The sequence below is a fragment of the Passer domesticus genome, chromosome 1 (genome assembly GCF_036417665.1).
Source record: "Passer domesticus isolate bPasDom1 chromosome 1, bPasDom1.hap1, whole genome shotgun sequence".
NCBI classification, from domain to species: Eukaryota; Metazoa; Chordata; class Aves; order Passeriformes; family Passeridae; genus Passer; species Passer domesticus.
The window spans coordinates 44,670,116-44,694,211 of record NC_087474.1 but is presented as its reverse complement, the minus strand read 5'-3'; the positions used below and the strand labels follow the sequence as shown (position 1 = coordinate 44,694,211).

Here is a 24,096-nt window from a genome sequence, read left to right as displayed (position 1 = left end):
CTTACTTAGTTCTTTGCTGTGTCAGGCCATTACTCCATCTGTAATCTACTCTGAAACTTACCTCTGTAAGTTTAGCATAATCTTTCTTCAGTTTCACAAGATACTGAATCTTCTGGTTTAGGTTTTGATGACCAAGTAATTTCCCATTCTCCTCAGCAAGCGAGTGAACTTGCTTCCTCAGCAATTTTATTTCCTGTAATAATAAATACATTGTGTACCTCTTAGCAGTAGCCTCTCTTTTCAGAAGCAATACCTTCTTAGAGCTAACATACTAACATTCAAGTTTGTTGTAAAGTATGATGCAAGAGTTGCTTCACTCTGCAAATAGGTTTGTCTTATGTTTCCTTAGACACTATGTTAGATCCCTCTAAAAGGCAAAAAAAGAGCACCATTTGGTCTGTACCACTAAGTCATTTCTGTATCCAGACTTTCACTAGTGCACAGAACATCACAAATAAAGCCAAACTGCACAACAAACCACTTCTGCTAAATAAGATTCTTCTGTGAAGATGACAAAAATTATGTATATGTAACCTTTTCAGTCCTGTCTCTTTCTTCATATGCTTCCTCCAGTTTTGATCTAATTTCTTCTTTCTCATTAAATGCTTTGAGCTCCAAAGTCCTTGTTCGTTCCATCTCCAGAGTCATTTCACGACAGCTTTTCTCTTGGATTCTGAGGATATTTTTGGTCTCTTCTAATCTGCCAATATAAAAGAATCATAAAACATTAAAAACCAACAAAAACGTCATACAACTGAATTCCTCAGTCAGTCTTGGACATGGAGGGAGGCTCCTTTAAAAGCATTATTTTGAGATATTGTATTTCCCTTAGAATTTAGTGCTAAAGAAAGGAAAAATTTCATTCTGCTTCACAGTTCTTGTATTTGAGACTATCAACTAGGCAGTGTTTTGGAGCTGCTCTTCTCTTTGGGAACCGTGGTGTTTGCAATCCAGGATATACAACTCCACTCATGATTGAAAACAGAAGCTTCATCTACAAGAACACTTTGAATTAATTCACCTAAGGAATGCTAAACCCAGTGCTCTACAGGTTCCCTTTATAAAATGCTTGTTTGTCTGTGGCTTTTTTGAAAAAAAATTCATTTTTCAAGCTGAACCACAGAAATTGAAACAAATATAAAAACCACATAATTACATGATGTTTAAAATTATAAAATCTTTGCAATATCAATAAAGAAATGAACAGTATTTCAATTCAATTTGAAAAGGAATGAGATTACAATTCACTGCATATAAATAACTTTAAACAATTAAAAACATCCCTTCCAATTAAGTTTTTCTGGTTCTACCCATTAAAGTATTGACCCGATATAATGCTATGTAGTAATAGGTGCTACTACCACCTACTGATGAGAAAGAGTAAGAACTCAAGGTATCTTGCAGAAGTGTAAATACATCCAAATTATGCCTTTTGTCATTTCAGGTCTTGGACTTCTATTGCTTAAATGTATCTTTTTTTCTGTTATTAATTAGTTTAATACTAGTTTCCAGTTCAAGGAACAATAGTTAGACTTACTCTGCTTTGATTTTCAGCATTTCTTCCACTGCTTTATTCTGGAAAAGTTCAAAAACATTAGATGCAGCCTTAACGTTTAATATACACATATATTTATGTTTAAAAATATGTCACTTAATTGATTCTACATATCTCATTCCAGATCATCCTGCTACCTAGTAGTTCACATCTCTAATATTGGCTTTAAGTTCATCTCTTTGCTGTAGGCACTTATTTCCCATTTCATGCCAGCACAGCTGACCCACAGCAGTGTCTCTCTGCCCACACACATACAGCACAGCTCTAATGGGTTTCTTCTGTCTGGGACATCCATGGAAACCTCTGCTGTGACATTAACTTCCCTTTAACAGAGCTCTGACATTAGCAAGTGACACAATCTTCACTTTCCAACCCTGGGGATGAGTCAGATTTAGCAATCTGGATCTGTTTTTCCTAATTGTGCAACCTGACACGCAGTTCACTGGTGTCAGGCCAATATAGAAATCCTAAGAGCCAAGTCTCAGGCTGTGCCTGTTAGAATTCACTAGAAATTGGTGTTTGTTTTGAAGACAAAAAAAAAAATCAAAGCAAACCAACAGAAAAACCAACATTAATACTTCACAGCAGGTCAACGGCAACTGACATGAGAAGGATAACATACCTTGGCAAGTCGCTCTTCAGCAATCTCTTCCTCTTTCTCTTTAAGGTACTGAACATCAGGATGCTTCTGATCACTATCAAATTCAAGAATGAGAAAAAAAGTTTCTCACAAATGGAGGAAACCAGTTGTAAAAACATGTTATCCAGATTAAACCAGTAAGTATGTGCAGTTGTTTTCACACATGTTCATACTCAAAATACTGAACATCATTAAAAAACTCTGGAAGGGTTTAAACTTCTAAACACATTTTCTTTCATCAGAGTATAAAGAAACTAATGTTTTAATGGAAACAATTACAAATGTAATAGATATGCAACTTATGCTTGTTAGACAGCTGTGCTGGTTTTGGCTGGGGTAGAATTCATCATCTTCACAGCGACCATTACGAGGCTGTGTTTTGGATTTGTGCTGAACACAGGGTTGATAATGTAGAGATCTGTTTCTTATTGCTGAGCAGGGCTTGCACACAGCCAAGGCTTTTCCTGCCTTCCATACTGCCACACTGGCTGGGAAGCTGGGGTTGCGTGGGAGGCTGGGAGGAGACACAGCCAGGACAGGAGACCCAAACCAACCAAAGGGACATTGCAGACCATGTGACATCATGCTCAGTGCACAATGAAGTGGGGGGAAAAGGAGGAAGAGGGGATGTTTGGAGTGATGGTGTTTGTCTTCCCAAGTCACCGTTGTGTGTGATGGGGCCCTGCTCTCCTGGAGCTGGCTGAACACCTGCCTGCCCATGGGAAACAGCGAGTGAATCCCTCGATTTGCTTTGCATGGACAGCTTTTGCTTTCGCTATTAAACTGCCTTGATCTCAACCCAGGAGTTTTCTGGGTTTTGCTCTTCTGATTCTCTCCCTGATCCCACTGCTGGGGGAGTGAGTGGCTGTGTGGGGCTTGGCTGCTGGCTGGGGTTAAAGTACATCAGCACCTTTGAGATGGAAGTGCATATTTTATTATTCCACAGTGTTCATGTGAATGGAGACTGCACAAAGACTAGCTACAAGACCACTGCTTAGTGGTCTTGCCAAGTTAAGGTAAAAGCTTCTTGTATTCAAAAGACTTCACTAATTTTTATTTTGGTCATTTTTAATCAACATGACATTGGACAGAAATAAGAAAATACATACAACTAAAATAACTCACTTGTAGTGTGCCATATGGGAAAAAGTTAATTGGTTAAGAGTTTTATAATTGCATCATATTACAATAAAACCACCGTTTTCAGTAACTTAATCTTGTGAATAGATCAGGTAGGTTACTGAACAATGATGGAGTTTCTAAGGCTTTCTGCTTAAGTTTGCAAAAGTAGACATTTGAAATTGTGTTGTGAATTGAAACCGAAATCAGTCATGCAACCATGGTTACATTGCCATGAAACAATGGATTCTGTGGCTTTGCTTTTCACAGTTCATGTAGGTTTTCTAGACCAAATTTTTCCACAATAAAAGCATTACTTTTATGTTCCTCACTTGTTGGATTCCTGACTCGGGACTTCGGAATATAATTTGGATAAGCGCTAAGAATTCCCTGCTCCTTTTAGTTGACAGGAGTTGTGGTTTTAATAGACCAAAGGCTAATTGTACACTGGAGGCTTTAAAATTCCATTTATATCTATATTGAAACTTCTGTTGCATTTATTTGGACATTCCTTACCTATTGGATCCATAACTACACAAGTGACACAGTGATATATAATACCCAGGAATTACTATGCAGATAATGATTTTACATTGTTTCCATTCCTGTTATAAAACTTTGTTGCATTTAAGAACTGGTGATTTCAGGGTTATAAAGTTTACAAGCCAGTAAATAATCTTCATAGAAAAGCTTGAGTCAATCTCTAAACAGGCAAACAATGTAAGACTGTACTTCAAACAAAACCTGTAAATTTTATCTTAATTATTTCAAGTTAAGAGATTTTTTTGTGTTTTATTTTACTTTACCTGTTCTTGCTTGGTCTTTGAGCTTCTACAAGGCTCTGTAAACTCCTGTTGTTCTCCACCAATATCTGCATTTCCAGACGCAAGTTCTCCAACTCATGTAATTGTTCCTAAGCAAGTGAAATTCAAAACATTTTATTTGAAGACCAAATTGCAATTCCTGTTTTCATTTCTAGTTGAACATGTTTTTGAGTAAAATAGAAGACAAAAAATATTTCTCAGAAAACAGCCATGGTTCTCTGGCAAATATCTGCATCACCCTTCCATCTACAGTTGCATTAGAAACTTTATTGAGAATAGTTTCAGCAGAAAATATTGAGAACTGTTTCAGCAGCAAAAATGATGTTACCATTTGACATTCATGAACACAAAACAGCACAGTCCTTGGGAAAATGAGATTTATAGACATTGCATTGTCACCACTTGTTCCCAGCCTTGGCAGAGAGAAAACCAAAAACTGCCTTCCTGCTTTAAGGACATACTACTAAGAAGAGCCCACTAAAAAACCTGAACTCTGCAGTCTGTCTCATTTTGACCTTACAAGCTGCCAGCAGAGTACCCATAGTACCTTCAGCCTTAGAATTTCATCATTTTTTGCTCTTCGTTCTTCATTCAGTTCATGCACAAGGTGCTCCAGATTTATTGCAGAGGCCCTTCGATCAGCTATTTCTTGCTCATGAGTTTCCAAAAGCTTGGCCAAATTCACATCAAAATTAGGAGGAGTTTTAGGATACTGGCAAGTGAAAAAAACCAAACCAGATAAATTATTAGTAAAGGACTGTTTTACCTATGTATTAATTACATATTTTAATATTTCATTGGAGACATAAATTAATAAATTTCTGGCAGACAATAATTGATATTACAAACTATGTGAAGATGTTTCTCTCAAATGCCATACCTGAGGAAATGAAGATGAGTCCACAAAGCAATCTATTTGCTTCATTTTCAGTTCATATTCACTTTTCCTGTTCTCCAGTTCCTCTGTCATTTTGTCTAACTATTAGAAACACAGGAAGAATTAAAGTAGCTCATAACACACATAAAATAGGAAACAAAATAGCACTCAGATCTATGTTTTGAGGAATCTTAGGTACACCACAAGTTATTTTAGATTAACAAAGACTTCACTTACATAACTCTTCTGTATTTAGTCAATCACTGTTAAACTTTCAATAGTTGTATGCAACAAGCATTTTTAAAAAGCATCTATCCATCTAACTACTTTGTAGTTCATCTGATTTTTGTTTTTGTTAGTATTTGATTTTCTTGCCTTGATAACACAATTTACCTTTCAAAGGGTGTGCTAACACAGAAAAAAGCTATTATGATCTTGGTTGACAAACATTACTGGTCAAAACATGACTTGATACAAAGATTTTAGTGATATAGATTTGATCAGTTTCCCCAAGAGAATATGGTAACCTGACAAAAGAACTCCTCTTCCAAAAAATAACTTATTAGAGTCTTTGCCAACACAAATATATTACTTAGCACTGTGATAGTTGTGACAACTAGAGCTAAAATTAGAACAAAGGTTTAACATAGCTATTTAGTCTGCAGCAGCTCCAAACCACTGCATAATTTACAGAGCTCAACAGTTATCTGTATTGCATAATGATACCATTTGTGGATAAGTGTTAAGCAGAGGAAAAGGTAATCCCCTAGGTTACACTGCTGCTAACCTGAGGTTGCTCTGCTCTTACAGGTACTGATAATTTTACTCTGCTATCAAAGTACACATTTTTGTGATCTCTAGAAAACTGTTCCAAAACATTTTAAGTTACCTAATCTTTGTTCAGAAGTTTTTGAGCTACTACTTTCCTTTTACAAGAAGGAGCATTTCTCTTCACCAAGAGGACTATGTACCAGATGTTCTAAAATGACAAGTGAAACCTTTTTCAGAAGCTACAATTGACCACAGCTCCCTCTCAATGAGCTAACTGTGAATATTTCTTGGTTTTACCTGTTCCCTGAGTTCCTGGATTACAGCTTCTTTCTTTGCTATGTCCTCCTGTGCACACTGGAGCAATGCATGGTGTTTCTTAGAGGCCTCTGTCAGACTGGTCAGCTGTTCAGCAGTGTGACGCAATTCTTCACACAGAAGGTCCCTCTGTTTTAAGTCGTTGGATGTGTAAAAAAAAGAAATATTAAAATTATTGCTCCAAGTCAGATGTTTCAAGATGTTTTGTCATTGGTGCCGAGATTGCTTAGAGCTGCGAGATCTCCCTTTTCCTTCTACTTTTTCATCATGAATTGTAGCAAGCATTCATCTGTAAATTTATTTTTGTATATTTGCATATCCTTGGTCTTGGTTACAGAATAAAAATGAGAACTTTTCCCCAGCATGGTGACAATTAAGATTCTAATGAAAGGTCTTTGGAATTAATCACTATTTTAAAATATAATATGTACTTTAAAAGAAACCAGAAAAGAATGTATAGATTTTAATCACACTGAAGTGATTACAGCTTTTTTTAGTGCACTGATATTCCACAGATACCTTTGGATTTATTTTAGGATCTATACTCCCACCCTATCTGATGGGGCATCCTACCTAAATAAGATATGTTAACACATAAGGAGAAACTTCACCAGTATTTTAAATGCAGATTAGTTCTTCTTGTCCAGTTAAGAAAGCATGAAGAAATTAGTAACTGAAGTATAAAGTAAAGGAGAAACACTATCATTTTATTGGGAGCCAGATATACCCAAGGATAACACTGAAACAGGAAGTGGCACTAAGTTAAAAAAAGCCAAAAGCCCCAAAGTGATCCATTTGCTAGACAACTCAGCTTTGGGTTTCAGAATGTCACTTTTAGATATGACTATTAATGAACATAGTCTGTTTATTTTAAAACAGATTTCCCTTATGTTTAGTGTCATTTGAGAAACACACATGTCCCTGGAAGACTTTATTGGTACTATCTGATTGGACTAGTAAATCTAATCAGATGATCTTGTAGAAGGTACATGTAAGGAGATGCTAGTATTTGTGACTGTTTGACATGTTCAATGAAATAACGGTGACAGCAGTAATAGAAAATACAGAGCTAAAGAAAGATACAATGTTAAAAAGCAAAACCACATTTGAATTAAATGTGTGCCCTAGATCTGTTTCCAGCAGGTGGAGCTTTTAGTTAAAATTATGAGCCAAGAAAAGACATTACTGAATATAGTGCAGTGGGGGAAGACACACTGTGGAACATAATATATTCTTCTAACTATTTTAATTCTCAGCTGCATCATCTAAAGCTGCCATTAAATTCAGCTGATGATTCCTTAGTGGCCTTAACAAAATTAAACCAGGCTCTTAGCATAGGCTTTTATGAAGTAGCTTATAAAATATTTATGTCAAGTAACATGGTAATTTAACAGAATTTGTCAGGTATCTCATGAAAAATTCTTTTACGAACAGCTTAACTTGCTTTAGTTTGAACTAAAATGAGGTTAAGTTTTACATGAGCATTTTAAGCAAAACTACATCCAATTGGTCTGGTTGAACAAATAATCATAATACACCAACATTAATGTTTTTACCTCAATGTTATCACTGATTTCTCTTCCTTCCAAGGCTTCCTTCAGTTCTTCAATCTTCTTTTCCTGATCCTCTATGATTCCCGTGCTTTCTTCTTTTGCAGCCAGAACAATATTATACTTGTACTACAAAAAGCATTCAAATTTGAAATATTTTAGAGAAACATGTTGTCAGGTAAAGTTGGCAAATAGAAGACAAATAAATGTACATCACAAATCTTATGATGACAACTGCATTTAGAAATTAGTATCAATGACTAAAACCAGAATGATATATTTTACTTGCTAAATTAATACAAACTGTTTATAGAGATTAGTTGTCAGAATGATATAAAAAGATTATTAAAATGAATTAGCTGCCACAATACACATTACCCTCTAAAACCATTATTAAAAAGATAGCCATATTTAGAAATCTGTATCAACATTTTTCTTCTATACAACCTTTGGCAGTCATAGTTCACACATAATATATTATATAAAGCATTCTGCTGATTGCTCTTAGCAGTTTTCAAACCAGACCTATTTTAATAAAGCAGAGGCATCATATTTATTCATAGTTATTCAAACAGTTTTAGTTCTTCATACTTGTTTTCAGATGCAGAACATAGTAATACTAGCAACATAAAAATTCACTCCATCAAAAATGAATTTACAATTCAGCTTCAATTGCTGAGGTCTTAAATTGCCAATTTCTGAGAAAATCTAAATGTGACTGTCAGCTGAGTGGAGTTTACAGGATGTGAATAGGTCCCTTTAGAGACACAGCTTTTTACCCACCACATGGAGAGGATTCACTTTTTGAGACAGCCTTAGGCATAAAATGTTCAGAAGATTTCAACATGTCAAAACAAAGAAGTTTCCTTCTAAAATACTGTAGCAAGTTATACTGTTTGAAACCCGTGGTAAGACATGGCATTGCATCCCATATCTAAAGAACGATACCATGTCCTTCAAAATGACAGAACATACATTTATATCCTCGAGCTCTCTTGTCAGCCCATCTATAGACTCAGTTTTATGATTAATTGAAGACCTCAGCTCCTGGATCTGTCTCATCAAGTCTGTTACAACTTCCTGCAACATAAAAAAAAAAATCTTGGTAAAATCCATATAATGTATAACTGGACTTTTTTGGTATATAATTTGTCCATCCCAAACTTTAATCAATCAGGTGAAAATGAGTCCTCAAACTGCACATATAAAAAAACCCGGAAAATTTGTTGCTAAATCACTGGCTTTTGTTCTAAGCATTTAAAGAACTAAATAACCTGCATTGTTCCTCAGAAGATAGGACTGGCCTGCTGATTTAGTCTTAGGCTGTAATGGGTTACTAATAGGAGAACAGAACTACTATAATTTAAGGGTACATTTGTTTCTAATGGAAAAAGGTATATTAAAGAAACACCACTGCACTGACAATACCAGGTGATTCTGACCCTATGCATGTCAGGTTTTTGGGTTTATGATGGAAAAAGCAACACTTACTCATGCCAGGCAGTAAACACACTGTGATTTCTTATGCCTGTTTTATAGACAGCACATATGCTTGCACTAGGGGAATCAGCTTTCATACTACAACAGTCTTTACATAAAGAAGTGCTTTGATTTTACTAATAAAGACAATGTGACACACAGTCACATTCTTACAACACCTTTCTTACCCTTTCCATCTGCCCATTACAACAAAGCCCTGACTGGAAGGCTTTATTAATCATCTGGGGAATTATGCATTGTTTAGGCATTGAATGTTTTGTCCAGTAGACAGTTTTACCTTTTTTTTTTTTTGCTTAGCCTTCAGTCAACTTGTCTTTTCTCTGAATGCATACCAATTTCCTATCTCCCTACAAACTCTGTGCTAGGAAAAAGCAGGATTTATTTTACCTGTCTATATAGCCACGATTGCCTAAAAGCACAAAATTACTAAGCAGCGGTAAGGAACGCTCTGGTCTTTCACTCTACTACTGAACAGTTACCCACAGGACTGTGTATCAGTAACAGAAATAAGCCCAAACCTTATCTGTATCATTTGTCTTCTTCAAAGAAGCAATAGTCTCTTCAGCAGCAGCCAGCTCCTGTTCCAATGTCCTCAGTTTTGCTTCCTAAAGGAAATAATATTTGTGAAGGAATGTCTTCACTACCTTTGGTGTATTTTCTAAAGAACCAAGTCGTGAAAAAGAAGGTAAGTTGTTAACCTTAGCTAAAAAATTAACCAGTAGCTTAACAAAAGAACATGTAGCCTGAGCACTCAACATTTATTTTGCTGGTAATCAACCTAACAGTCAGTACACCAATAAAATTGTTATTAATGCCCAAGAAAAGCCATGAACACACAATTCACAAATTTAAATCTGCTGTTGTACCTGCTGCTCACACTGTGTCACCAATTCTGAAAATGGTTTCTCCACCTGTCCTTTTTCAGGTACTTTCAAGAGCTCCCTGATAAAAATAAAAACATGTTTTGATTACATTTCTCACTAGAAATGTAAGAGAACTTTAACAAGAACGAAGTGATATGAGTTTATTTTATTTGCACTTAATTTTTTTAAGTTCTTCAGTTATCTCCTTTTCAGTGCTATACAAAAGACTAATACTTTAGTTACTAGCCTTACACTGCTATCACTGCTAGAATTTTATCTTTCACATGAAAAACTATACAATGAAATTACTTTAAATAAAAATGAATTGCTGTTCTGATTTGGATGAAATAAAAAACCCACCTGGAGAAAAACACCTCTACAAATGGGACTCCCATCTGAATACAACATATAGTACCAATGAGGTCAGATGAAAATAAACCCCACTGCTAATTAAAACTTACTTTGAATTGTTTTCTTTGTCTTCTTGTAATTGTAATGTTAGTTTTTCATTATGTTCTTTTTCGGTTTTCAGAAGCTGCAAAAGGTTCTAGAATATCAAAATATATGTTTGCTTTAGAGACCTTATATTGTAACTTCTTATAGCAATCTAAAACAAAATAAAAATCTAAACAAATCCTTCAGATGATTGAAAAAACTCAACCACCCCAGAAAACCTTAATTGGAAACTGGAAGATCTTTAGTTTGTCCTGAAGATGTTAAAAACTAAACTCTTATTTATATTAAGTAATCAGATCTTTTCACCTGCCATTATAGTTTCATTTAACTATGATGCTCCTCAATATCCAAGGCAGTGAAGGGAAAAATTAGAATTTTTAATTGTAGATTAATTTGGGGGTATTTTTAAATTCTGTATTTGTTCAAAATACTGAAATATACAGAATTTAAACCAATAATATTCACTCTGTCAGCATTCTCTTAAACACTAACAAGGAAAATTTATATCAAACCTGCCAAGCAGGCACCACATACCCTGCAGAAACACAGGCAAAATTATTTGCAAAATCCCTTGAGCAACCTTGCTGCTCTTTCGCAGTCACTGCAGTCTGACAGGCTTTCAAGGACAGCATCAACTAAATTGCAGGACAGTGATCCACCACAAGCCATAGATCATTTTAACAAGATCACATCCACTATGAAAATTTTTAAGAAACTGCTTTGTAAAGATAGAATAATTAGGCTAGTCTTGGCTAGTCCCAAGATAAAAGATCATCTCAGCATTTCAATGTCAAGATTCTTTTCCAAAGAAGCTTCTTATTCGTTTAGTAATTAACCCATCTCTCTCAGCATTTCCAGAGCAATTTCTTCAGCCTAAAAACTTACTATTCATGATGCTACTCTGATAGCCTGTGGTTGCAAAAATCTTGCACTAAGTTTGGAAAAAGAATTTGGGTACATCTTCCAAATGAAATCGCTAAGAAACCTATTACTACTGTGAAATGTTATCAGTAATAGAAATAGGCAAATAATAGAAATTAGGCAATCTGGGTTCTATATAATCCAGTCCTTTAGAATCCTTGACTGTCTTACACTTAGCTCAGTTTTCATTGCTTCTGCTTCTTGCTTCTGGTCCTCAAGTTGTTGCTTCAGCTGGTCCGTCTCAAACTTGGCTACCTCCTGCAAATTGTCGTAGTCATCCTGCAGGCTTGCCTTTTCTTCAAGAATCTTTTCATGTTCTAGCCTACATAAAAAAAACCCAGACCAAATAATCTAGTAAGGGTTTGTGTCCTTATAAAAATACTCCAATCAACTGTATTCTCCAAACAGTATTTCTGCTGACAAAGAATGCACCAATACAACCACAGCATTTAATTTCACTTCCAGGTTCCTAGTCTTACAATGCCTCACTCAAAAATTGACATTCAGCTAAGACATGACCTGCTATAATGCAAAATGTAGTGAAGTTTTCCAGGAACAAAAATCAAGCCCAAAACCTAAAACCAAAGCACAGCAAAACAAACTAAACAAAACAGCAACAAAATCCAACATAACTAAATCACATTAGTAATTAAAAACCATACTGATAACGATCTCCTTATGATAATGACAATTATTGTGGACAAGGCAATGAGCTTTTCTGGCTTTGATACTGAAAGTTCAGTTATTTCTTATGATTTCTTTCTGCTTGTAATTTTTAGAGCAGCACCATTATGTCAGCTGCTTCACATGACCAGACTGACAAACTTCCACTTAACTTTTGGAGAGCAGCAACTTTATAGATATATCCTATTTAATCAGAAAATTATATAGGAAAGCAGAGTTAAGGCAGGCACATTTTGTTTTCTTTCTAATAATTCCACCATGTTGCCTGAAATAGGCATGAAAAAAACAGAGCAAAAAAACTCCAATCAAACAACCCAAACAACCAAATACCCTCCCCACAAAAAAGCAAACAAGCAAAGGACAAACACAAAACAACAACTTTAAAGAAAACATGTGAAGTGTAAATTCGCACAAAGGAAAGCATGACTCAATCACTGGATACATCCAGAAGGGATGACAAGGCACTGTAGAAACTGCCAACATACCTGACACTGTCCAGCTGGAACTGTACATCCATATGTCTACCAGAAAGCTGACTTATTTCTTTCTCTTGCTTTTCCCTAAAGGCATTATATTCCGATTTTACATCAGACAGCTCCTTGTCAGCAGACTGCAGGACAATGCGCAAGTCATGGACTTCACTTGTTAATACTGTCAAAAAAACCCAAAATAATTTACGTGTTATTTGGAAAACTGTGCTAGGTACAGGACATGGAATGCTACAGAACCTGCTGGGATCACAAAGCTCTGCATATTTTCAGTGGAATTAATCTCGAAAGTCACACACAAAAAGGCTTCAGGAATGGAAAAGGTCAACAAAACACCAACTTTAAAGGTGAATCAAAAGCATTCCAGACAATATCACTGTAATTTTCATAGACAATAGGGGTTTAATCCTTTGTTTTTATTTAATATTTTAATTTTAAATACTGTATCTTGTACCTCCTTCACATTCAAAGATGGAACCATTTTGACTATTGTATACTGTGCAAAGATGATATGCAAGTATTAGATTGTTTTCTTTATAAAAAAAAAAGAAAATCAAACCAGTATGTCTAACATCCCAAAAAGTTTCTCAGCGCATGCTATTGTTGATTTAAAACAGTAAACACCCTAAAACTTTTTATGAAATTTTAGTATTACAAAGACTTACGATTAGCATTGTTTTGACTTTCCTGAAGCTGCTTTTCAAGTGATTTTATCTGTTCAAGGAGCTCCTGGCGCTCTTTACTCCAGTCATTCCTTTCAGAGGAAAGAAGCTTGGAAAGAAAAGTAAATTTTTAAAATAGAAGGAAGTATAGGAGTGGGTAGGCCACACACTGTAACAATAATATAATGATGTATTAAAGCGTTTAATCAACAGATTATAAACACCTTCTTTAAATTCAATATTTAGTGACTCCGAAATCCCTGAAAGTCCAAGGAAAAAATAATTTATATAACTGAAGACATTACCTTATCTAGAAAGTTCATTTAAAAGGAACCCACAGCTTAGGAGCTGATATGATAGATATCAGAAGTGAGACTGATCCAGAAAGAATACAGGCCTTATTTCCTTTTCTATGATAAAACAACCCTAGCAATTAAGCAAAACTTGCAAATATTTCATAGGTGGTTCCAACTGAGATGAGTATTTTCAGCATTCCAAAGTTTAAAATTTCCTTGTTACTATTGCTGTTTTCCAGAAATCATGAAGTTGGCTAAACCCAATGACAACAGTGTTTATTTGCTTATATTTAAGCTCAAGCAGGCTTGGATTCACAAGATTTAAAGCAACAAAATCAAACTCAAAACTGCAGTGTTATATGAATCTTATCTATAATCTGATATTATATGAATCTTCTCTGCTCACTCCAAATCCAGAGGTGTTGGGTTAGATGACCTTTAAACCAAACCAAACTATTCCATGACTTTAAATCCTTGTCTTCCTGCACAGCCCTAAGTTATGATGCTATGTCAATATGCAAGTAATGTTGCAAGACCTCACCAGACAACACAGCAGCATGACTGTATGATAGTTACATGAGTCCTGTATTACACTGTTCTCTCACCTCCTGTATTTGTGCAGAGTGATGCTCCAGCTTATTAATATGCTGCTGGAGTTTCATACTCTTGCTTTCCTCGTCATCGAGCCTTGTCTGCATAGTGCTCAGTTGCTCCTGTGACACAACAGACATTCAAAATTAGAGCACCCATCTTGCACCTTTTTTTCACATGCCATATGGCAGTCTGTGCTTATTAAATATAGAAAGTCAACAAGTTTCTATTTTTATGACCTGAACCAACAGAACACAGAACACTCAAAAATCAACTAGTATCTTAAGTAGTTGATATACCCTATTTTTAACTTAACTGCCAAAACACAAGATCCATCAGTGAATACAAGGACTGAATCAAATAAACACTTATCTTTCAGACACATGCTTATCTTGGAAAAATAAGGCTTCAAAAATAAGTTATTAAAAACATACACTAGTTAAACTCCTTATAGGATCTCTGCACTATGGTAACCATCAAAGAGGGGCTTTTGCTGTTGTGCCATGGTTTTACACACACTTAAGTTAGCTCCAGCTTCTAGAGTAGTTCAGATAAATTTGTAGTGCTCTTCTATGTGACAAAAGACCTTTCCTGCCCACTAGAAAAGATACAAGACAATGTATAATGGTGGACAAGCATTATTTGGCAGGTTTCTTCAAATAATGCAGTGTTATATATTAAGCTTGTGTATCGTTCCAACTGTAGCTGTTAACTTATAAAGGAGTCCTCAGAGACAAGTTATCAGGTGTAAATAGAAAAAAAGTATGAACATCCTGCAACAAACTACTTATGATATTCAACCCTCAAATCACTTTCAGTATTTTTGTTGTAAATCCTTTTTCAAGGATGATGTATAGAAAACTGTTTAGTATTAATGAGGGGCTTCAGTTTCCCATGCAAATCAAAATGCACTTGGTGCATTCACTTCATGGCAAAGTCTGCTTTATTATAAAGTTGCACATATACTTCACTTTTTATTCAGAACATTCACCTGTGCTACTTTGAGCTCCTCAGCAATAGCTTCACATGCTTGTTCACTCATCTCTGCGGGAACTGGCTCTTTCAGAATGTCCTCCATCATCTCTTCAGAATGATGAAAATCTTCAAAATTATAATCTGGGCTTATTCGCGGCACAAGGCGAGACCTTAGCTGGTAAGCTCTAGTTGGAGTGGTTATGCTCTATTACAAAGATTACAAAGCAGTCTTTATTTTAACTGTAAAATTAAATTAAAACTTTGTCTGGTATTGTATTTTTGAATTCTAAAAGCAGAATAATTAAACTACTATTACTTCTTCAGATTTAGCATCTGATAACAGTAGCAGCCATTCAGTTAATACTCCAGAACAAAAAGTAGCCTATTTGGTTTATATGGAGAACATTCCAGAAAACTAGTTAGGCTAAGGGATCACACAAATGACAGTCTGTACTCTTGCACAACTTGGGAGTATTGTGCAGCCTTAAATAAACTTATTCTCATACCTTAAGGCTTTCTCTATGTAGCTTATGTAGCTGAGAGACCTCTTGGCGCTTGTGTGCTTTGGTGGCCTCCAGAATGTTTTCAAGATGTTGGTTTGCTTTCTGAAGAGACTGGAGCTCTGATTCCAGTTCCATGTGTGTTTTCCTGTTTAGGAAGTATTTTGCTACTGTCAAAACTACTCCATGAGTATGCCTTCTTATCAGTAAGGATACACTGCAGTACTGCCAATGAGCAAACTGCAGCTGAACTTTTACCCAAACATTAAAACGCGTTATTTTGAGAAGAAAGCCACTATTGCTGTATTAAAAAGTTAAAAATAATGTATAAAAAATTAAAAAGCTAAGCAGCTTATTTGTGCCTGCATAATAAAGCAAGCAGATGGATAACTAAACATGTCAGAAAAAAAATCCATTACATAGTAAGAAATAAGCTGAGAGCTCTGCAGTTCCTTTTATGAGAAAGTGATATCACCCATACCAATATGGTTTTAAGCTTTAAAAATGTTATCCAGTTATATGAGAAGTCTAAACTGGAGCTTGCCAGGATTAAAGAAAATCCTTTAAAGACTTTTTTTTCAAAGTGCTGCTCTGTTAAGATTATTTTGCCCTCTAAGAGTACTTTAGCTGAAATCCAACAATTGAGCAGAAATTTAGGAATAATTTTCCCAGGTATTTTGCAGAGCTACATGCTGTAACTGTGATAGTTGCCATTACTGTCATAATGGTAGGGTCAAAGTTTATACACAAATGGAAACATACTATTTAATCTCTTGGCAGTTTAGTGCAATCATTTTCCCTCATGCTCTTGGCATCTGCAGCAAAACTTAGGGAACAGAGTAGAAGTTCTGGCTGCAATTGGACAAAAATTAGCATATATTGTTTCTGTGAAATTGATATTTTATTCTACTTTTATTCAGTTACAGCATATATTTACCTGTATGTAAAGTTTCAGTTACTCTGAAAGTGGAAACAAGTTTAAATTTAGTGAAAATTAGTGACTCCAGAGGCTAAAAAAACATTTCCGTTTGACTGCACTCCACCAAGAAAATGCTGGTAATTGATAATAAAGTGCATACATACTAACAAGAAAGCAAGACAGTCATAAAACATGGAATACATAAAATAGAAATCTATTTAATGGGCAGAAAAATAAACAATAGATAAAAATATAGACTACTGCAATTAATGATATGGAACAATAGATGGACTGCTGAATTGATAACCTCAGTAGATCACAATACTATTATTTATAAAGTTCATAGGATTTGCTACACAAAATCTAACAATAAAAATGACAGATTTCTACAATTGCCTAAAAGAGCAAAAAGGATATTAAAAGCTACTTTGTAAAAATAGGAGTGGGGAGGCAAAATTGTTCCTGATGCTTTTAGAATTGCAATTTAATTTCACTGAAATCAACAGAAAGCAACATTGTTAGGTACAACTAAAATAAATTTTTAAAAAATCAGGTCCCTTTTGCCTTCCAGGTTTTCATTACATTCATTTGGTGGAAATGTTATTTTTCTTCTATTTGCAGTTACAAATCTGAGTTTTTCAGAAATGAGGTTAATCAAGTGAAGTAATGTATTATTCACATGCATATCAACACTTAGTGAGATTAGTGAGACCATTCCCATTATCTTGTGCTGCCCTCTAGGAGAACAATGACAGTAAATTCTTTACTACATTAATAAAGGCAAAATAGAGCCTTACCTCATGTTTATGGATATAATGGATACAAATGTACTATTGACACCATGTCTTGGCTCTGATTTGAATTAAACCTTTGTTCCCATAAAAGGTCTCAACAGTTTTATTGCCTTCTTAAAAATCTTTGAAATTCAGATAAATTAACCAACAGGTCAGCCAGAGTTTTCTCGGGAGCTTGGATTCTACATTTATGTTGACTCAAACTTGCAGACTTTAAGTGATTATATTAAAAACTGTCACACAAAACCAAACCCCCAAATACCCTCTCAATCTCCCGTATCCCATCTTCCTGCCAGTGCCTCCACCTGTAATATTTCAATTACTGAAAACATCTGCTCTGCATGGAAACTAAGCCAAACACTCCCAGTGCTGTTAAGCAGGCGCCTACCAGAATTAAAGGGTATGTCCATCTCCTGCATGGTGTGAAGCATTTTTCTGCACCTTGATATCAAGAATGGCTTTGGAAAAGACAAAGAAACCTGCAGCAGTGCAGACATACCTTCAGATTTAATGATGGCTGTTCCCTAGTCTGGGAATTAGCAAGTTCAACAGGAACATACCCTCTGTGTGCATGCCATTATTCTTAAGCTGGCCCTTTCTTACATGCCAAGAACAAGCCTAGTCGGTATAACCAGGATCTGAGTATTTCAAAAATCAATGTGAATAATGACTGAAAACCATTTAATTACAGATGTTTCAATACTATTTTGTCTCACTTGGTTAGGTCTTTAAATTCTTCATATTCTTGCTTTGAAGCTGCCAGTTCAGCTTGGGTCTGCAGCAGATGAGCTTTCAGCCTTTCGACAGATGCCAGCGAGTTGCCTTCCACTGACATGGTGGTGGAGTGTAAGCGGTGACCTAAAGAGCAAACAGAGACCGACCCTCTGAAATCACACAGCAGCTCAAATACCTAAAGTTTTACTAGAATGAAAGTGTTTGTCAGCTTTTAAACGGCACAGCAGCAATTGAGATTGACAAAAATAGGTACTGGCAACAGTCCACATGAAAACTAGTAATAATTAGTATTACTGCAGTCTTCATGGTAACAAAGGAGCACAAAATGAGATTATATATGAGCTTCACAAGATGCAAATCAAAATTCCCTATTGCTGGAAGGCCAACATGAATACAATAGAGTGAAATTGTTTTATCAGTCTTCAGATACCACTTTGAGGAAGGCAAAAATACATCAAGAAAGACATTTTGAACAATGCTGCACACAGCAGAAACACAATAAGCACATTTATCTGGAAAACATTAGCCTATTTTTACCTTTAGTACTTTTCTCTGTGGCTGAAGCTTGCAAAAAAACTTTTTCTAGCTCTGCAATGGTCTGAGCATCAATTTCTTGGGCCTTTTTAACTGATTGTAAAGAACGAAGTTTTTTATTTTCCTCTCTGAGATTATGGTTCTCCATGGCGTACTTTGCAATTCGTGGATGTTGTTCCATCTGTGGTAATCAATATTTTATTCAATAGTTTTTATTTTCCAGACAAGGCTATAGCTATCTAGCTGTTACTCTACTACCTTTAATAAGGATTAAGCTGTTACAGAAAAGGAAAAGAGGACTTCCCCACAGTGGTTAAAAGTACTTAGTTTTTCTTTGGTTAATTTTCTTACTGCCTTGGAATCTACTCTCAAGACAGTGAGTTTACATCTTATGTGTTTACTCTGGTACTAAAGCAGCAGGATGCTTTTATGCTGCTCTCAATACTTTTCCATTTTCACTTCAAACTTTGGCTTTCTCAACGCCATAGTAATGGCATCTTCCATGCAAGCCATAGGAATGTTTCTGTAGTCAACAAAGGACTGCCCTGAACTTTGTGTCTTTTCCTCCTCCCTTTCCTTTGAAGCTCAATTATGAGCTACAGATTTATGCTACTCTATCATTCACTCCTTTTCTCTCCTTGTGCTTGAAGGAAATTGTTTTTCAAGAATTTGCCTTCTCTCTTGGGTTTCCTTGTTCTTCAAAACTGCCTCACAAATGATACCACACCTACCAGACACCTGATTAACCCAAAGATGTTCTTCAAACAGCTCCAGGACCACATCCCCCTTTATATGTCTACCTGACATGTGTATTATCTTTTGAAACCCGTGGCATTATTGCCATCCCGCTGTCTTTCCCTTTCAACTGATGCCATAGAGCTGAATTCTGCCATATGAATGAGGATATGTGATTTGGAGACTTCCTTGAGTTGCTGAAAAGAAACTTGATCCTCAGCCTAACCCAGATCAGGTGGTCTGTGGCAAGTTCCCACCACAACATCACTCACTAAACTCTCCTCTTAGGGAAACTCAAACTCTAAACCCAGCCATTGTCTCTTCTATAGGGAAGCCCCATGTGATTGAGATGCTTCTAATAAGGGAACTCACCACCCATCCTCTGCTTTTCTGCTTGACCTTCCTAAAAATCCCCTACTCGCCCATCACAGGACTACAACATGTGAGCTATCTCACCAAAAAAAACTGTTCCAGAAAAGAAAAAACAAAGACTTTACCTGTTCTCTGAGTATCTGCACCTCCTCCCTCAAGTCACTGAGGAGATCATCTTGCTCTTTTGGCAATAACATTCCACCAGCTTCTTTATGTAACCTCTCCAAGCGAACAATATGGTGTTCCCGGAATTTAACTATCATTTTATTGGACTGAACAAATTTTTCCTTCTTGGCACACAGCTCTTCCAGCTGAGCCACTTTTTCTAATAAATTCTTAGAAAGTACATAGATAGATTAGTGAATTTTTAAGGTGCATATCTTACATACACATGCACAGGCAGATAAATCATGCAAAATCTCAGTTAACAGTAATTTTGTGAATACACAGACTACCATTTTTAGCAGATTTGTATAAAGCAACAGCTCACATCAAGAACTAAAATTACACAACATATTGCAAAAATTGTACTTAGAAACTCCAATATGATCTAGTAAAGTAAGTATTCTGCTAAGCACCTCAGATGCAGATCACTAGAGTGCCTGTTTCAGTTAATTTTCTTTAGGAAAAAAATCCATTTTGGCTGTTTCAGTACTATACCATGACCAAAGAACAATAAAATGAGAAAGACTAGGACGTTTGCTTCAAAAAACACACCATTGATTAAAACACTCAAAATTCAGCAAAACAGAAGCTTATTCTGTTGAATTTTTAAAAAAATTTAAAACCCCAATAAAAGCTCCCACCCCTTAAAATTAAATATACTATCAAAGCTATCCTGTGGCTTGTCAGAATTTGAACAACAGACTAGAAATATAGAATTATTTCAGCTGGAAAAGACTTTTAAGATCATCAGATCCAGCCATTAATCCACCACTGCCAAGTCCACTACCATTGTCCTTAAGCACTATAGATGTTAACTTAAATATCATTTGACTAATTTCCCTTGTTACCAAACCTTGTTTTCTTTGGACAGAGTATTTTTATTCAAAATCAAGAAAAATCATTAAGAGAGTCAGCTTCACTATGCTCACTGGTCTCTCACCAGAAAGTACACTGAATGCACTTAAAAATATCAGTGTTTTCTTACCTTCTTTTCACCTTCTGATTTCTCCCAGAACAACATTGCTTCAAGAAAGTGGTTCATGTAATTTATGTTATTCTTCCCTTTTTCAACAGCATCTGTAGGGGAAGTCAAAGAAACAAATGCTGTATTTATTAAAATACCACTTAGGTTTTTCTACATTTATAACATGACAATTGTGTAAATTTTAATAAATTCTTTAAACAGTGTAATTCTTCCACAAAGATCATGTGCCATACCCAGAGCACACTGTTTTAGAAAATCATTCCGAGTCACCTGCAAGTGCTGATAAAGAACAGAGCTAATTTACATAACTGTATAATTAACAAAGTTGTTCAAGCATTAAACAGCCTTGCAATGGACTTTGGACTTTTATTAAAGTAAAAGAATCAGTCTGTTCAGCTAAGCATAATTGTAAAATGCAAAATCCCTCTGAAATTAATTTGATAACACTGAGCCATTATTAGTACATTTTGTACATATTAAAAGTGGACTGACTGGTTTATGAGAAGGAAGTTTAGGAAACTAAGCCTGAATTATGTGGACAATTAGTGGCTTAATCTGGAAGGAAAGTGTCCACACAAGGGATTAAGAGGGTTTAATAATCCACTTAGAAATTAATTCAAAATAGCATGTTTGAATATTCTAATACAAGTCTACTTATTTATGGAGCACTAATCACCATAGTATCTAGGTGCATGATAACTACATTATTATGATTTAATATATTTTAAAATGCCATCATGTTTCTGAAGCACACAGAAAGCAGATTTTGTATTTCTGTGATTGAGTATTGCAAACATAATTTAACTGCACAGAACAAATGCAGCTGTGATATATTATGTTCTTCTCAAAACTCCTTCTGAGTGTTTAACTATCATCACTTGTTTTCCCTCAGAACTCTATCAAGGGTCTAAACATTGAGCCCTCTATCAACAGTCATATATTTATGAACCATGATTCAGTGTCCTACCTCATCTCTGATTTGGTTTTACTGGTTGAACACATATCCTAACGCAGAAATACTTTTTCCTTAGGAAAACTCAAGCCCAGATGCTTTATATTAGACAAGGCTTCTTAACTTCTGTCATAACTTCTCCTTCTACTATTTCTTGGCAAGTTCAAGAAAGAGTTGACTCACAAAACCAGTAAGAGTTACAAGACAAAGTTTAAGACTTTGCAATCAAACATCATCAAGCAGCACATTTCAGTGAGAAACACATACTGGGAAGCTCTGCTGAGATTTGTATTGCAGATAAAATGGCCTAGTGGGAAACTTATGGAAGATTACCTAAAAACTCTCTTTCCACCTTATACTGAAATCAAATGTCAGTTGAAAATAAGCATCCCTCTTAGGTTCTTCTGGAAGGGGCAAAAAATGAGAAAAATGGGAAGAAAATCCTGCCCTGAGCTTAAAAGAAAGCAACATTTTGCCTTCCCTCTGACATGTACAACGAATCGCATGCAAACTTTTGCTTACTTAAAGGATTAGGCAGAATATATCTTAAGAAGTGGAAAAATATCTAGGTATCATATAATAAAGTCATAGACCAGTATCCAAACTTATGAGGAAGAAAATAAAGCCACATTAATAATTTCTGCAAGGTAGCAAACATAAGTAAAGGAAATCGGATCCATAAGCAAAATGTGACCCCTGTATGTCAGTCCCTACAAAAATATTAATTGTTCCCAAACTTAATGAAGGTCCCCAACCTCCTGGGTTACAGAAGTAGCAAGTTCTCCCTCACCTCCAACTCTTACCTTGTGATCCAGAAATACTGCATGCAGATGACACTGAAGTAAGTTTAGCAAGCTCCTCTTTCAACTTCTTGATCTCAGCTTGCAGCTGGCTCACATTTCCTTGTGTATCTTCATTTACTACAGCCTTTTATAAATAGGAGAAAATTAGGAAAAGGTATAAATATAAATATTACATGATAAGAGAAAACTCAAAGAATGCAAATCAGTAAAATTACTGAGAACTCCTTCCATCATAGAAAAGGAAGAATTCCTCAAAAAAGCAAAGTTCCATTCACTGAGAAATCAGCAAGTTGCATTTCAGATGGAATTAGATGTTAGAAAATGTAATGTTTTTGCAAAATTTTGTCTGGACCTTTTTCACCAACACAGCAGTATACATCAGAGACTGTTTCAGCTAAATGCCAGCATGCATTTAAATACCCACTCATGAAAAATTACATTTTGGGACTAGAATTAATATAGAACAAGTGAACAGAAACAACATTGAATCAGAACATTTTTTTGGTCAATTTGCATTTTAAGTATAGATTTACTTTTCTAATGAAGTGCTCTGGGAGCAAGCAATGAATATGTACTGTTAGCAGCCACTACTTAGGCTCCAGCTGTTGTCCTTTATTCCTAACCAAGGGCAAACAAGCCCTTTTCAAAAACAGTTTGTCTTAAAAAACCCGACAAAGCAAATTAACGTTTTCAAATAAGCCAAATTAAGTTAAATTAATGAAAGCACTGGAAGCTACCTTGCTTGCAGATATGTTGTTAAATGACAAGTGTCTGTTGCTACAATAAAGACATTAAGTAACTTTCTTACCTTGTTTTTAATCAACTTTGCTCTCTGAGCAAAATTAAGGGTGGACAGCGTTTCACCAAAACACTTGGATCCTGGGTGAACATTTGCAATTATACACGTTTTTGCATTACCACCAAGAGAATCCTATTTAAAAACATGGAAGTTTTATTTGCATGTTTTTGGTGACAATAGGAAGCCATCACCTAAAAGATACTGTGTATCATTTTGAACAAATTGCAGAAATAATTTTGTTTAACAAATATCCACATAGAAGATAAGTTTCTCAATTTTATTTCAAATGTGGGTATAAAGGATGTGACCTTAAGTAAAGACTTAATGTGGTCTCGGTTTTGAAGCCCCAAATAGAGATACTTTATTCACACGAACAACAGGGAGAGGAAAAAATTCTAAACAGCTGCAAAATCATTTTGGTAATTAGCAGATTAATGGTAACACTACTTTCAACATCATCAATTCATTGTTCCAGCCCATCTTCCTTCTGCTTGCAACTATCAAACAAAATCACAAACCAACAGATTCTTGACCAAGGATATAAAAGGATCATCTCCCTTTTGCATGCACAGCATTTCTGGGCTGTTAAACAAGTAGCTCTCAAATCTCAAGAGAAGGCAGCATTTATATCTAAAGACTAAAAGTCTGCTACTACAGAACAGTCCACAAGCCTTGATGGCATTCTTGCTCTGTAGTAGTGAAGCTCATATTTCTGG

At 35.5% G+C, this 24,096-nt stretch overlaps 1 protein-coding gene across 1 annotated transcript in view; it reads right to left on the bottom strand.

The window, feature by feature from the left end:
- Positions 1-24,096, bottom strand: part of KIF15 (kinesin family member 15) — a 33,083-nt gene that overhangs the window by 856 nt on the left and 8,131 nt on the right. The window contains exons 10-34 of the mRNA XM_064417374.1: positions 23,390-23,512; positions 22,582-22,705; positions 20,827-20,918; positions 19,802-20,011; positions 18,573-18,750; positions 18,017-18,158; positions 15,594-15,735; positions 15,104-15,292; positions 14,127-14,234; positions 13,229-13,334; positions 12,561-12,726; positions 11,563-11,713; positions 10,476-10,561; positions 10,018-10,093; positions 9,670-9,756; positions 8,627-8,731; positions 7,658-7,780; positions 6,084-6,230; positions 5,019-5,117; positions 4,686-4,850; positions 4,121-4,227; positions 2,178-2,250; positions 1,538-1,575; positions 535-700; positions 62-193 (exon numbers count right to left, since the gene is read on the bottom strand). Coding sequence (XP_064273444.1) covers positions 62-193; positions 535-700; positions 1,538-1,575; positions 2,178-2,250; positions 4,121-4,227; positions 4,686-4,850; positions 5,019-5,117; positions 6,084-6,230; positions 7,658-7,780; positions 8,627-8,731; positions 9,670-9,756; positions 10,018-10,093; positions 10,476-10,561; positions 11,563-11,713; positions 12,561-12,726; positions 13,229-13,334; positions 14,127-14,234; positions 15,104-15,292; positions 15,594-15,735; positions 18,017-18,158; positions 18,573-18,750; positions 19,802-20,011; positions 20,827-20,918; positions 22,582-22,705; positions 23,390-23,512 — 3,135 coding nt within the window. The remainder of the gene's footprint in view (positions 1-61; positions 194-534; positions 701-1,537; positions 1,576-2,177; positions 2,251-4,120; positions 4,228-4,685; positions 4,851-5,018; positions 5,118-6,083; positions 6,231-7,657; positions 7,781-8,626; positions 8,732-9,669; positions 9,757-10,017; positions 10,094-10,475; positions 10,562-11,562; positions 11,714-12,560; positions 12,727-13,228; positions 13,335-14,126; positions 14,235-15,103; positions 15,293-15,593; positions 15,736-18,016; positions 18,159-18,572; positions 18,751-19,801; positions 20,012-20,826; positions 20,919-22,581; positions 22,706-23,389; positions 23,513-24,096) is intronic.